Raw genomic sequence first — 16511 nt, 5'->3', positions numbered from 1 at the left:
CACACGTATGTTTATTGCAGCACTGTTCACAATAGCAAAGACTTGGAACCAATCTGAATGTCCATCAATGATAGACTAGATAAAGAAAATGTGGCACATATACACCATAGAATACTATGCAGACATAAAAAAGGATGAGTTCATCTCCTTTGCAGGGATATAGATGAAGCTAGAAACCATCATTCTGAGCAAACTATCACAAGGACAGAAAACCAAACACTGCACGTTCTCACTCATAGGTGGGAATTGAACAATGAGAACACTTGGACACAGCAGGGGGAACATCACACACCAGGGCCTGTCGTAGGGTAGGGGGCTGGGGGAAGGATAGCATTAGGAGAAATACCTAATGTAAATGACGAGTTAATGGGTGCAGCAAACCAACATGGCACATGTATACCTATGTAACAAACCTGCATGTTGTGCACATGTACCCTAGAACTTAAAGTATAATTTAAAAAAAAAAAAGTTGATATTTTGACCTTCTCCCATGAATCACGAATATTCTTAGTGGCATCTAGAATGGTAAATCCTTTCCAGGTTTTCAAGTTAGTTTGCCCAAATCCACCAAAGAAATCACTATCTATGGCAGCTATAGCCTTATGAAATGTATAATAAGGCTTCGAAATTATTCCTTCATCCATGGATGTTGTGTTAACAGGCACAAAAATAACATTTATCTCCATGTACGTCTCTGTCAGAGCTCTTGGGTGACCAGGTGCATTGTCAATGAGCAGTAATATTTTGAAAGGGATCTTTTTTTTCTGAGCAGTATGTCTCAACAGTGGGCTTAAAACATTCAGTAAACCATGCTGTAAATAGATGTGCTGTCATCCAGGCTTTGTTTTCCATTTTCAGAGAACAGGCAGAGAAATTTAGCATCATTCTGAAGGGCCCCAGGATTTTCAGAATGGTAAATGAACGCTGGCTTCAACTTAAAGTCACCAGCTGCATTAGCCCCTAACAAGAGAGTCAGCCTGTCCTTTGAAGCCAGGCATTGACCTCTCCACCCTAGTTATAAAAGTCCTAGGTGGCATCTCTTCCAATATCAAGCTGTTTCATCTATACTGAAAATCTGTTGTTTAGCACAGCCTCCTTCATCAATGATTTTAGCTAGATCTTGTGGGTAACTTGCTTCAGCTTCTCCATCAGCAGCTGCTGCTTCATCTTTCACTTTCAGTGTTGTGAAGACGACTTCTTTCCTTAAACCTCATGAACCAACCTCTGCTAGTGTCCAGCTTTTCTTAATGCAGTCTCCTCACCTCTCGGCCTTCTCAGAACTGAAGACAATCAGAGCCCTGCTCTGGATTAGGACATGGGAATGTTGTGGCTAGTATGATCCTCTAACCAGAGCGCTCAAAGTTTCTTCCTATCAGCAATAAGGCTGTTTAGACTTCTTATCATTCATGTTTTCAGTGGAGTAGAACTTTTAATTTCCTTCAAGAACTTTTCCTTTGCATTCACAACTTGGCTAACTGGCTCAAGAAGCCTAGCTTTTGGCCTGTCTTTGCTTTCAACCTGCCTCTGCTTTTGACATGCTTTCCTCAATAAGCTTAATCATTTCTAGCTTGTGATATAAAGTGAGAGAGATGTGACTCTTCCTTTCACTGGAACACTTACAGGCCACTGTAGGATTATTAATTGGTCTAAATTAAACATTGTGTCTCATGCAATAGGGAGGCCTGAGGAGAGGAATAGAGATGGGGAGTAGGGGGTACGGCATAGCTAGTTGGTGGGGCAGTCAGACAGACACAATATTTATCAATTAAGTTTACCATCATACATGGGCATGGTTCACGGCACCCCAAAACAATCACAATAGTAACATCAAAGATCACTGACACAGATTACCAAAGTAGATATAATAATAATGTCTGAAATGTTGCAAGAATTACCATAATGTGACACAGATACACAAAGTAAGCACAAGCTGTTGGAAAAATGGCACTGAAAGACTTGCTCAACTTAGGGTTGCCATAAACCTTCAATTTGTAAAAAATACAGTATTTGTGAAGCTCAATAAAGTAAAGCACAATAAAATGAAGTTTGCCTATAATTACGTATGCTTAGGATTGTAGCCTAGAGGGAGCCAAAAATCAATACAACAAATGAAATAAAGAACAAGGGCTAGCAAATTACCTTAGGGCTAGAAAATAAACCAAGAATTCAACATGTGAGTGAATATTATCATAGAAGATTAGAGATGTGGAACTAGACATTAAATGCTTTTTTTCTTTAAAGACAAGTAAACACGCAGTATCTCACAGAGTTGTTCTATAAAAAATAAACAATTACGTGACTCTCGTATGAAATGGGAATTGCCATCAAGCAAGAAACTAAGTTAAATACAAAAAAAAAAAAAAAAGAGAACGAGGCAGGGGAAGACAGCTTACTTCTTCAGGGAGAGAGTTTAAAGCTGTATGGCATCACTTTATGGTCCCCCCGGCAACACAAAATGGTCTTCATCCTCAAAATGGAATGAAATGGATAGAATTTTTATTACAAATAGAATGTTAATTTTTCTTGCCTTTGGGACTTTAATTTAAACTAATAGTTTCTCTTGCAAGGTGATTTAGATGCCACATTCTCCAAAGACAATTCCTGTCTTAATGTTTGGGGATGAAAATAGGTGGCCTATTGTTTTACATTTCCAAATAAGCATAAAATAGAGTAACCATACTACAATCAAATAAGCATTTGCTGAGAATCTTCTAACTATAATCTGAATCAAAAGAGACCAAAATAAACAGAAGCTGATTTCTTGGCTGGTAGCCTTCACACATTTACTAAAAACATTTTAAAACTGAGATCTGATGTATTTATACGAGTGAATGAATGACTTTATATTAATTTAGATCATAGATTTACACAAAATGCTTGCTTAAACAAAATGTTTTCATAAAATCTAGTAAGTATTCAAATCTTCTTGTCTCTTAAGATAGACACATATAGTATAAACGTTACAGAGAGAAATACTGCCAATGGTAAAAAAAGAAAACCACTCTAAAGCCATACATCAAAGTAAAAATTCTAATTTCAGATTACAGTCATTTGTAATATGCAATTCAAATGCACTAAATCACACAGTGTAAAAATTTCAAAAGCATTATTTTGTTCCTTTCAGAGATAACCTTTCCAGTAACAGGGTAATAGACTGTAAAATAAAATTTTGTTTATATTTCCATTACATACATTACCATCTTATATTTGTACAGAATGGAGAAATCTTTCTTTCCTGATCAGGTGCAATTATGGTACAGTGTTATTTTTAGTTAAAACACCTGACACTAAGGAAGAATTATGAAACGAGAAGCTCTCTGTGTTTTTGTTGTTGTTGTTGTTTAAAAAGCAAGTACAGATTCTTCTAAGTTAAATGTTTTATAATTTTACATTTAGGAGGACAGAAGTAGCAATGGCTCAATCACCTTATTCAAGGAAGAACTGTAGAAAATTAACATCTCACTAATATATTTTACTTTTTCTTGTTAAAAAGGCATATGCTAACTTTATAAAGTGTATCAATAAATGCCTATAAAATACATATATCACTTTATAGTTCAAGAAAAACAGGCTTATCCACTTTAATAAAAATTTAGAACTATTTTTATTAAAGAAAAAACAAAAATTTAAAACACAATGTTAAAACCTAGCTTCTTGGAACGATTTCACATTACATGAACTCAGCAAAAAGCTTCACTTTATTCAGATTACAATTTTTTATTTTGTAAATCAAGAGTTCAAATCCAAACTCTGGCTTCTTCCAGAGCAAGGCAAATAAGCTTGTTAATCTGTTACCTCATCCTTTAAATGGTGATAATAATACCTACCTCATGGGACTATAGGAAAGATTAGATAGTGGCTATAATCCCCAGCCCAGTGCTAAACATACAGTAAGTGATCCAATGACAGGTATCAAAGACTGAACATCTGCATGAACTCCTTTTTCCAATTCTTCTTTGTCAGTAGTCTTAGGCATGAGGGCATTTATAAATTTTGTTTCAGATTGTTAACAAGACATTCCTTTTGTTCCCTTCCTGGGGCATCATTAGTTAAATTGGTGAGAGTTTATTGTTTTAATACCTTGTGGTTACGTGGCCTTAACATTTTGTGATACACAATTTCACAAGACCATTTTCAACAAAAGGTACAGTGAATAAGTCCGCAATGGGCTTATTCTAATGTAAGCTAATTTAATCTAATAATTATGAACTTCTCAGTGTTTCTTAAATCTGTTCTTTTAAAAGCTATACACTTTTTACTCCCTTTTTTCTTCATTTCCCTTCAACTTCATCTCTTTGTCTTCCAGTCTTTCTAGGAGACAAATGGGCAACCTCTACAGATGACCAAGAATATGACCCTTCATGTCCTTCAGTATCTAAAGCAAATGGTCTATTTAAAAGTTTACTGTCTAACAGAGAAAAAAAGTGTTGTTGAAAACAGACGAAGGTTATAATAAAACAACTGTTCAAAAAAATATACTTGAGATACTCAATTTACTTAGGTTAATTATGTTACTGTGTAAAGCTGCCTATACAGGCACATGTAAAAAAAAATCAGGTCATCGTGTGGTTCTTTCTAGTTTCTAGACCAGTGCTATCCATAAGAATTTTCTGTGATCATGGGAATATTTTATATCTGTGATCCCCAAGAGAGTGGTCATCTGCCAAATATAGCTACTGAGAAGTGAGACTAAGGAACTTCCTTTTACATTTTATTTACTTGTATTAAATTTAAATAGCCACATGTGTCCACTAAAATGGATAGCAGGCTTAGACATTCTCCTTTCCTGTCCTTTTTCTTTACCATTTTGAGCCTTATCTGGATGCTCTTATTGAACTCCTTGTTTCAAATCTCTTCCTGTTATTTCTATGATTAAACAGCATGACAGTTGTAATCTCAAAATAATTACTGAAAAATATTTTAAAAGCTAGCTCTAAAATGTGCTTTTTTGATGAAAAGTACTGCAATCAATTATTTTAGATTTTTCTAATCAAGATTTACTAAAAAATAAAAAAAAACATATATTAATAAGTGTTGAAACCTTACAATTAAAACCTTAACAATATATACGTTCCCCTCCATTCTTTGTCAGCTACATAATTAGTTTCAGGATAGGACAAGAGCATAATTAAAAACAAGTACAGAAAAAACCACAGCACAACCAAGCAGAATTAAGATAACAAATGAAAATCACTCTATACTGATCTATTAATGGTGATAATACAGAAATTAGTGACTAGAAATAGGATAAATAAAACGCAACACAATGGTCAATGAAGAACTGTGCAGTTTCTATCTCTAGCATTATTTATCACATCAAAGATAAAATCCTACCCCGATTTCAAAAGATTTTTGATGACTTCTAATGGTTCCTTCCAAATTTATCTATGCATACATATTATTTTAACTTACAATTATTTTAAAATATGATAAGATTCAAAAAAAATGTTAAGTGTTTTAAGCTCCCCCTCTGTTTCTCCTCTCTCTCCCTCCCCACTCTCCCCACATATAAAACAATCTATTTTTAAAGCACAGATGTAGGTGCTAAGAAAAACAACTACGATGCTTGACTGTTAGAAATGAAACAATGGCCTCTCTCTGGGACTGGTATTAATGTCATCACCACCCATCAATTCTTCCTTTCTTTGCCTATCAGCTTGGCTTTGAGGATCTTGCAGGGGTGTGGAGGGTAAGTAGGAGGGTAGAACATGTAAAACAATCTCAGTATTCAGGGATATGATTCAAAAGAATTCAAGTTATATGAATACAAAGTTATGTGCTTAACTACATACCAGTTTCTGAATGACTACTGATTTGATTTTCTTCTTTGGAATTTGAGTAAACATAATGAAACTTACTATTTTGAGCCAGGGCTTGAAGCAGACAATCCAAGCATCCTTCTAAACTATCCTCAGTCTTGTCAACAGCTGTTATCTTCAGCTTCTTCAAGGTATCACTGAGATTATCTGCTTAAAGAAAAAAAAAAATCAGAAACTCAACCTTATGACCACCATATGTTACATGACAAAAGGATAAACAGTTACCACTAAACTGGAGAGCTTCCTATAATAGCAAATTAACCTCCACGTACATTCCAAAATGGCATTAGACTGTACTATTAAAAAAATTTTAAATGCACTTTGTTCACTTAACTCAGATATGAAATATTCATTCTGCTATGTGTAAGATACCAGGAATATTCCAAATATTATCAAAGAACATCTTTTTTCCATATTCTTATAACTTATTGAGCTTGTTCAGGAAAGCACCTATGGCTTAGAAAAATTAAATGTTCATAAAAAATTATATAGTTTTACAAACATTTTATTTCATTGTTCACTTCCTCTGTTGTACATTAAAGACATAAAAAATGAAGGTTTAGAAAAATTTCAAAATAATATGATTCCAAATAATACAAAGTGTGATAACTACAAAACTTACACTGTCATTTCAAAAATACTTCACATCAAAGTGCTGCTTTAAGCCCTAACATGCATATTTTGGATTATAAAGTTATGCTTTCTTCCTAAATTATATGTGAATTCCTCTAGATCACAGATTCTCAAAACCTCTTTACACTATTAAAAGTTATTGAGAATCCCAAAGAGCTTTTGTTTATATTATTGCTATAGACATTTAACATATTACAAAATCAAAACTGAGACTTTTTAAAATTATTTAGTAATTTACTTAAATGTAACAATTATAAACCTACTGCACATTAACATAATTAGCATTTTAATGAAAAAAATTATTTCCTAACAAAAAAATTTAGCAAGAAGAATAGCATTGTTTTTTTATTCTTTTATTATACTTTAAGTTCTGGCTTACATCTGCAGAACATGCAGTTTTGTTACATAAACATGTGCCATGGTGGTTTGCTGCACCCATCAACCTATCACTTACATAAGGCATTGTTTTACATTTTTAGAAATTTCATCCAGGCCCGGTGGCTCATGCCTGTAATCCCATCACTTTGGGAGGCCAAGGTGGAAGGATCACTTGAGGCTAGGAGTTTGATACCGGCCCGGGCAACAAAGTGAGTCCTCTTCTCTAAGAAAAATAAAAATAAAAAAATTAACGCATATGGTGGCACGTGCCTGTATTCCCAGCTACTCAGGAGGCTGCAGTGGGAGGATCACTTAAGCCTAAGGAGTTTGAGTCTACAGGGAGCTAGGATTGCTCCACTGCACTCTAACCTGGGTGGCAGAGCAAGACCCTATCTCTTAAAAAAAAAAAAAAGGAAAAAAAAAAAATCTCCATAATGTGGTTCAACAGAAGATGACTGGACTCTCGTATCTTCTTCTGTATTCAATCTTGGTTAATATGCTGTTTTGGTTTGAATAGATGAAGAAAATTTAGTCTCAATAAATACGTAGTTGGAAAACACGTGAGTATTTTAACAGCCTTTTCAGATAATTGCGGATATTCATTGATATGCTAAAACTGGACACCTGGCAGTTCCTTAAAGGTTAGTTGCCCTGCTAAGCCGAAACAATATGAAAGCTTCCATTCTCCAGAAGAGGAAAGATTTATCTGATTTATCTGATTAAGGCTGAGGACTACTGGACATGTATGGCTCAATCCCTTCTGCATTCCTGTTCTTTTAGAAAGAACAAGAATTTTCTGTTCTACACCTGTGGCTGTCCAGGTGTACCAGTGACAAAATGAGTAAATATGTATAATTCAGCAGTAAATTACTAGTAATCCCATTGTGACTCTACAAATAGAGGCCTTAACTCTAGACTTTATTAATTTTAAAGCAGATATTTTAAATTCTAGCAGACGACTCATATGCTTATATCTCCAGTGGTTCTAAACTTGGGTAAGAAACAGAGGATATTATTTTTGTACTCCTTCAAACCATGACAGTAAATTTCAGTAGTAAATCCTTAGCATCCAAATTACTTTTTGTGTAATTCCAGAGAGCTGTATTTTATATTTCCTTAAAAGCACTGAAATTGTTCTAATGAAAATTTGTCAGCCTCTGGCTGGTAATGAGGCAGTAAGTAGAGATAGAAATGGAGAAGTATTAACAAATAAAATAAAATTTTTTCTTAAAACAATTTCTTTCCTATATATCAACATATGGTCTAGTTCGTCTTGTGAAATATGTGACATCTTCAAAGGGTTAAAGCAAAGTTGACTTGGTCATTAAAATTCTGAGTCTCCCACTTCTTACCCACTCAATCGCTCCTTAAAACCTGATCTAACCAAGTCCTCTAAAAGCCTATCAAAATTACTCTGTCAAAGGTTTTAAATGATATCTTGACAAAGCCAATGAATTTTTCTCAATCCTCTTATTTGATATCTCTGTAGCAATAGACAGTTTTTCCATTTCTGAAACACCTCTTAACTTAGAAACATCAGTCTAAACACTTGTTTTTGGTCTTCTTGAATAGATCTTCCTTCTCTATCTGCCCCTTTAATATTAGTGTGACCCCAGTTGTGCACAGAGCCTCTTCTCTTCCTGAATAATATATGCATGCCCTTCAGAATATTAGGATGGTATGCTCTTTCCTTCTGTCCTCCCTTCTTTTATTCAGCTGGACAGACCACTTGCTTTATCTCCCTATCAATATAAAGAATTACCACATTTTAGGCCTTGATACATTTGGATAAAACCTGATGCAACTTCTGGTAACCGTGAACAGCTAACTATCATTCCTCACATTTCTCAAAAGTCTCCGTTAAAGACAAACAGCTATACTTTCCCACTAAAACCTTCAAACTTTGCCAAGCCTTTTTTTTCTTTTATCTTAGGCACCAGAGGCTCTTTATGCTCCAACCTCTCTTCTATAAACCAGAAACAAATTATTTACTGGTCTGTAAGTACTTGCTGCAACGGAAGAGTTTTCATAAGACCTAAATTTTTAGCTATCAGTTCCTTTCTTAACATCAATCTAAGAAAAACTAATGAGGAAAGTGATGCTGTTTTAATATTTAAATAATTTGACCATAAAAGTACTTAAGATCATCACCAACAACAAAGAATATACTTGACTGTGAAGAAAGGACTGTCCCAAAGAACAAATCTCAAGACAGTGTCATGTTAAACTAGGAAGTCATGAAATTCTTTATGTTATTTGTGGTGGCATTTTTCAGTTTATCTTCCTCACAATATTATTCAGAAATGGTAGCTTTATTTTCAAGGTTATTGGATCTAAAACATCATACTTTTAAATGTTAATCAATTCTATCACTTTACTATATGCCAGTAAGTAGATACATGGGTATATAGATAGATATGTGTTTGTTATCTTTGGACAATTATACCATTGCTGATGATAAAACCGACAGGAGACAAGTACACAAGAACTGCTAACTGAGCTTGTAAAAGTTCAAGACTTTTTACCTCACTTCAAATGTCACTCAATTGTTTTCTGTATCTATAATTTTCACATAACTATCTAGTAACAAAGCTTTACTTTAAAAGCATCACTATCCACATCAAATCTAAAAAAAAAAAAAATTTCTGTGCTAATGTGGTTTTCAAGTACCTAGAATACAGCCAATGCATGAATGGAAGAATTTCAAGTTTATCTCAAAATGAATGGCATTAAGTCAATTTGGGGCACCTGGCTTAGCAGCTGGAAATAATAGCAATCTCTCTTGAATATTATGTTTTACTTATCTAAAGGGTTTAGTATCTGACAGAATGAAGCTATTTTTAAAAGCTTCTCTAATGAAGTAGGAATAGTAGTTTCTGTTAGCATGTCAAGTGGAAAGGACTGTGTTTAAAAATTATAATAATTTCAGTTTTACTATGTTGTATTTTCAGTTTCCTACTTTTCTTTTTTTTTTTTTTTTTGTTTACCAGAGCTGGTCCTAAACCAATCAGAAACTTTTACAACTCACATTATGCCATCTCCCATTACTTTCTCACACAACATCATGTGTGTCAGTCCCACCACATTATTGGCTTTTTCCCAAGCACACTTTCATTTTCACAATTGTGAGAATTAAATTCTTTTCTAAAATTCCTTTCTGTGCATTTTCCACATCTAGCATGGCTACTTACTTGGCGAAGTCAACTAATATGCCAAGTCTTGCATGAAGCTTTCTGTATTCCTGCAGTCAGAGGAACCTTCCTTTTCTACGCTCCCATATTTTGTTTATACCTTGATAAACAAGAAAGTTTCTATTTTTATATAGATTCTTTAATGTTAAATGTATTCCAAAAGATTTTAGAATTTTGTGATTGCTGAGAATTAAATAAGTTGTCCCATTTTCATGGGTAGGTGACATATCTACAGTAAAAAAAGGGCTACCTTGTATAATTATCACATATTCAGTCACCATTCAAATTATCTTACTTCTTAGCAAGCTAAAAAACTTTAAGCACAAAAATCATGCCTCTTGATCTTGGAACATATCCCCGTGGATAAAGGGGGACTACTGTATTATAATCAAATTCTCCAGTTATTCCCCATTTCACTGACTTCTAACGATATGAAAAAAAAATCATGCTTCTCTTCATTGCTGCTGCGGCTACAGATGCTTGCTGTTAAGATATAAACAGACACTTCTCAAAAGAAGACATTTATGCAGACAACAGACACATGAAAAAATGCTCATCATCACTAGGCCTTAAGAGAAATGCAAATCAAAACCACAATGAGATACCATCTCACACCAGTTAGAATGGCGATCATTAAAAAGTCAGGAAACAACAGGTGCTGGAGAGGATATGAAGAAATAGGAACACTTTTACACTGTTGGTGGGACTGTAAACTAGTTCAACCATTGTGGAAGTCAGTGTGGTGATTCCTCAGGGATCTAGAACTAGAAATACCATTTGACCCAGCAATCCCATTACTGGGTATATACCCAAAGGATTATAAATCATGCTGCTATAAAGACACATGCACACATATGTTTACTGCGGCACTATTCACAATAGCAAAGACTTGGAACCAACCCAAATGTCCAACGACAGACTGGACTAAGAAAATGTGGCACATATACACCATGGAATACCATGCAGCCATAAAAAACGATGAGTTCATGTCCTTTGTAGGAACATGGATGAAGCTGGAAACCATCATTCTCAGCAAACTATGGCAAGGACAAAAAACCAAACACCGCATGTTCTCACTCATAGGTGGGAATTGAACAATGAGAACACATGGACACAGGAAGGGGAACATCACACACTGGGGCCTGTTGTGGGGTGGGGGTAGCGGGGAGGGATAGCATTAGGAGATATACCTATTGTTAAATGACGAGTTAATGGGTACAGCACACCAACATGGCACATGTATACATATGTAACAAACCTGCATGTTGTGCACATGTACCCTAAAACTTAAAGTATAGTAAAAAAAGAAAAAAAAAAAAAAGAAAACTGAGAGCTTAGAAAAAGTATTTAAAGTTTAATCATTTATCACTACCTTCATAATTATTACTTGGTCCCAATAAAATTGAAAATTAAAAAGAATATGAAACTAATGTGAATGTGCTACTTTGATAAATTAGTTTCCACGATGAAGTTCCACAGACGCAAGATCTAACAGGAATGTACCTAAATACTAAATATGTTTTGTGAACATACATTATGTACACATGATCTGAAAAAAAAATATCTGAGCAAAAAAGTAACTGTTCAGGTACATGTGTGCAATATTTCAAAGGCAATTCATGCAGTACTTGGATAATTAGAAATATTTCTAATATTTGAAGAGAAACAAAAGAGCTAAAAACTATTCTATTTAATGAAAACTCTAAACTATATTTCATAAATGTTACACACCTAACTTCTACCTTAATCCATGAATTTATTACTTTAACATGTAGTCATACCTATTCATATACATGGTCTTTGCTCCCAGTATGACTCTCCAGGTTGCAATGACATTGTAACTCTGTGCCTATTCACCAGTTACACACACATCTATCCACTAGATACACCTCTTTCATTCCAGATTAATTATAATTCATTACAAGATTTCATAAAATATAAGGGCTTATATGAATGTAATCAACCTGTCCTATGTGTGAGTCAAGCAGTTTGAACTCTACACCAAGTGGTTAAATCCCAAAACTAAACTTCATCAATAAGTTTGTAATCTATTTATGAGATTATTTTTGTAGAATTTTATACAGTTCTATTTTATCTGTATTTTTCATTTTGTTAGTTTTATAGTTCTAGGTACATAAAACCCTACTTGTATAGTTCTACTATTAGATTGAAAATTCCTCTAGGACAGGAAATTATGCTAGGATGCTCGCACTACTCACTATAGTGAAAATTTAGTAAATCCTGAAAACCTACATTACTTTTGAGTTACTTGCACTGGCATGTTTTTTTTAGAAATTATGACACAAACTGTCTTGATTAAGAAACATTTTTATTAAAATGGGCTATACTAAAAACAATGACTTTATTTCACTCTAAGTCATCTTCTCTATTTTAGAAATGTGATAAAAATTTTCTAAGCAGTAATTTTTCATTCATTCTTTTTTTTTTTTTTTTTTTTAAGACGGAGTTTCACTCTCGTTGCCCAGGCTGAAGTGCAATGACATGATCTTGGCTCACTGCAACCTCCACCTCCTGGTTTCAAGGGATTCTCCTGCCTCAGCTTCCCGAGTAGCTGGGATTACAGGCACCCGCCATCACGCCCAGCTAATTTTTTGTATTTTTAGTAGACACGGGGTTTCACCATGTTGACCAGGCTGGTCTTGAACTCCTGACCTCAGGTGATCTGCCCACCTAGGCCTCCCAAAGTGCTAGGATTATAGGCGTAAGCCACCGCGCCTGGCCTCATTCATTCTTAAATGGAATTAAAAATCTATTTTAGTCTGAAATAGAAACACTCTAGTCTTACTTGTCATGTTTGATTAGAGGGTGAAGAATCTGACAGATGATCTTCACAACTACAATATTAAACTATAATAAATAAGAGCAAAATACAATTTGTAAAATTTTATTTCACACAATGCCTAAAGACCTATTCTCATAAAGTTCAAGAATTATGTCTGTGTATATGTGATTAGGCTCTACACAGAGAGAGCCTAATCACATACATTGTGTCTGGATGCGACAGGCCTACAATGCTTTGGCTCCTGGCACTCACGGCAATAATTTTTTTTTTTTTTTTTTTTTTGAGACAGGGTCTCACTCTGTAACCCAGGCTGGAGTGCAGTGGCACAATAATGGCTCACTGCAACCTTAACTTCCTGGGCTTAAGCAATCCTCCCACCTCAGCAAGCTGAGTATATGGGGCCACAGGTGCTGACTACAACGCCCAGCTAATTTTATTTTTCTGGACAGACAGAGTCTTTCTGTTGCCCAGGCTGGTCTCGACCTCCTGAGCTCAAGCCATCCTCCTGCCTCAGCTTCGCAACATGCTAGGATTACAGGCATGAGCCCACCGTGCCCAGCCATGGCAATAATCTTAATAAAATGTGCCATTATAATAAATATTAATATATTTATAAATAAATATTATAAATAATTTATATTTATAAATAAATATTATAATTTATATTTATAAATAAATATTATAAATAATTTATATTTATAAATAAATATTATAAATAATTTATATTTATAAATAAATATTATAAATAATTTATATTTATAAATAAATATTATAAATAATTTATATTTATAAATAAATATTATAAATAATTTATATTTATAAATAAATATTATAAATAATTTATATTTATAAATAAATATTATAAATAATTTATATTTATAAATAAATATTATAAATAATTTATATTTATAAATAAATATTATAAATAATTTATATTTATAAATAAATATTATAAATAATTTATATTTATAAATAAATATTATAAATAATTTATATTTATAAATAAATATAAATAATTTAAAATATTTATGTTTATTTACAATTATTTATAATTTAAATTTATTATTTATTATTTAAATTATTTATAATTTATTTATAATTATTTATTATAAATAAATATTAATATATTAATAAAACGTGCCCATTATTATAATTATTATATTATTTTAGGAAATCATAATATGTACTACATAACAGAAATCCCTTGATAATTTTATGACAGTTATAATTTTATTCAATGGTGATCAACCTAGAAAATCCACTGTCTTCTAAGAAGTGACAGGAAAGATATTACTCAAACAACTGCCAAATATACTAGTGATGATGCTAATATTTTACATTAACATTAAAATTAGTATCAGGGATAACAATTTTCAGTTGGAGAGATCAGTACAGATATTCCTTTGTTCCTACAAAGTTTTATTAGGCTCCTGTGTTAATAAAAATACTAAACTTTTGTGGAAACTATTCTTAATAATTTAAAAGTACTAATTGACATTTTTCATTAGCCAAACTGGTAAAATTTACCTTAAAGCTATGTTAAAACCCACAGCACTCTTTAAGCATATACATTTCTTTCCTGGCTGCTAGAACAGTCAATTAATATTTCTTCAAGACAATTAATGTCAGAATAAAGAACAATTAAGAAACCAAATTTCTCTAGGCAAACGTCTTTTTAGGCTATCTTCATTTGAAATGAAAGAAAAACTCAGTTAACATTTATTCAGCAGGTAGTTCCTACTTTGATGAATTTCAATAGCAATCTATTGCTCACCGAGGAAATGTATCTTTTCAGTGTTTTATATAAAAACAGTTACTGTTTTTATATAACAAACCACCCCAAATTTACTGGCATAAAACAAAAGCCATTTTATTACGCTCATAGATTCTATGAATCGGGAATCACAAAGGGCACATTCAAGATGGCTGGTCTCTACTTCACAAAATCTACAGCCTTGATGCAGAGTCTCAAAGGCTAGGGGTGACTGGGAGTGACTCAGTGGCTGAAGCTGGCATGATCTAAATCATCTAACAGTTCATTCACTCACATGGCTGGTGACTGGCATGAAAGGACTCAAAGACTAGGATTTCTGACCTGAAATCTGATACCTGAGACTTGGGACCTTTCTACAAGGCTTAGCTTCCTGACATAGCAACCTCCAGGTACTCGGATTTCTCAGGGCTCCAAGCAGGCTGGTATTCCAACAATCACAGCGGAAGCAGCATTGCCTTTTATGACCTAAGCTAGGAAAGTCACATGGCATCCCTTCTGCTGCATTCTAATGGTTACATAAGTGTGCTCAGATTCAATAGGAGAATTAGACCCCAACTCTTAATGAGTGGCAGGAAGTTCTAAAAAAAAATGTGGGGCAAGAGACATTGTTGTGATTATCTTCTAAAAATATAATCAGCTACCATAACTTAATATTCACCACATGGTTTGGTTAAAATAGTACAATAAACAGCATTATAGTCTTTGATTGGTTTTAGCTCTGAATACAAGATAAAGTTTTCTAAAAACGATTATATTTTAAGCTTTGGAAATGGAAATTTAAAATTACTTGGGGTTGAAAAACTACTGTGTACTATTTAATATGTTCAGTACTTAGGTGATGGGATCATTTGTACCCTAAACCTCAGCATCATGCAATTTATCCAGGTAACAAACTGCATTACGTGCCCCCTGAATCTAAAATAAAAGGGGAAAAAACCCTACAGATAACATTATTTTTAAAAATTATATGGATATCACTTTATGTACTATTTCCAACTCCCTTGTGAAATAGATATTATTATCTGACTGTAATAGATGAGAAAGCTAATTCAGAAGCTGAATAACTTGCCCAGAATAAGTGCCAAAGTTGGGTAAATCCAGATATACGTGTGTCTGCAAGTACAGGCTCTTCCTTCTGTATAGGTAGCTGAACTTTGCTCAGTCACATGAAAGTTACACAGATATTGTGCTAATCAGAACTGTGCAAAGGACTGTCTGTACCTTCCTTTATATAGATGTAAGCTCTTCCAAAATGAATTTATAATCCAAACACGTTAGCTAGTTGTACTAGGTAACAACTGTCTATGTATCTGAATTAGTGACTAAAAAAAAAAAAAAAAATCACAATGAAATGTACCAGGAAGCAGTCTGCCCCAGTATCTCAAGGGTAGTACAATGTTGAATAAACACTTTAGCTCTCAATAAGTGTTTAACTGAATAAATAATAAATTCTAGAAAAAGTTCCAGATCATTTTAAGTAATGAACACTTATATATGTCCAAGAAGCTGTATTAGGGGCTGAAAAAGTAAATATAATCTGTCCTCTTAATTAAATTCTTAGGGGTCTGTGTTTTCTCTTGACAATCTAAATTATGTCCTTTTTTATCGCTCATTTTCTATTATTCTTTATCTACTAGAGTTTAAGCATTTCAAAACTAGAAATATGACTACTTGCACTACTTACTTTGTCACTGTTTATAATGCCTAATATGGTAGTCTTGTGTTGCTGATTTGACTGATGGTGCTTTGTACGCAACACATAAAAGCCAGAAATATGACACACTGGACAGTTTTTATTAGAGCTTACCACCACATCACCATCCGCAGAAATGCATTTCTGCAACTAAAGGAAAATCATCAGCTCACACTATTTTTTCTTTGCTCTAACTGTATTTTGGAGACCAAATGTAGCT

General features: G+C 33.5%; 1 protein-coding gene across 16 annotated transcripts in view; it reads right to left on the bottom strand.

Moving 5' to 3' along the window:
* Nucleotides 1-16511, bottom strand: part of RAP1GDS1 (Rap1 GTPase-GDP dissociation stimulator 1) — a 173675-nt gene that overhangs the window by 135154 nt on the left and 22010 nt on the right. For 6 of the 16 annotated variants that reach the window (XM_001165560.7, XM_054683209.2, XM_016951903.4 and 3 more), the window contains exon 2: nt 5859-5966. In XM_001165560.7, coding sequence (XP_001165560.4) covers nt 5859-5966 — 108 coding nt within the window. Of the gene's footprint in view, nt 1-5858; nt 5970-14919; nt 15104-16511 lie in introns of those variants that run through there. The other 10 variants (XM_016951900.4, XM_016951901.4, XM_016951902.4 and 7 more) reach the window with 3 other exon arrangements.

Source organism: Pan troglodytes, chromosome 3 (assembly GCF_028858775.2).
Source record: "Pan troglodytes isolate AG18354 chromosome 3, NHGRI_mPanTro3-v2.0_pri, whole genome shotgun sequence".
In the NCBI taxonomy this organism is placed as follows: Eukaryota; Metazoa; Chordata; class Mammalia; order Primates; family Hominidae; genus Pan; species Pan troglodytes.
This window is presented reverse-complemented; position numbering and strand designations above follow the sequence as displayed.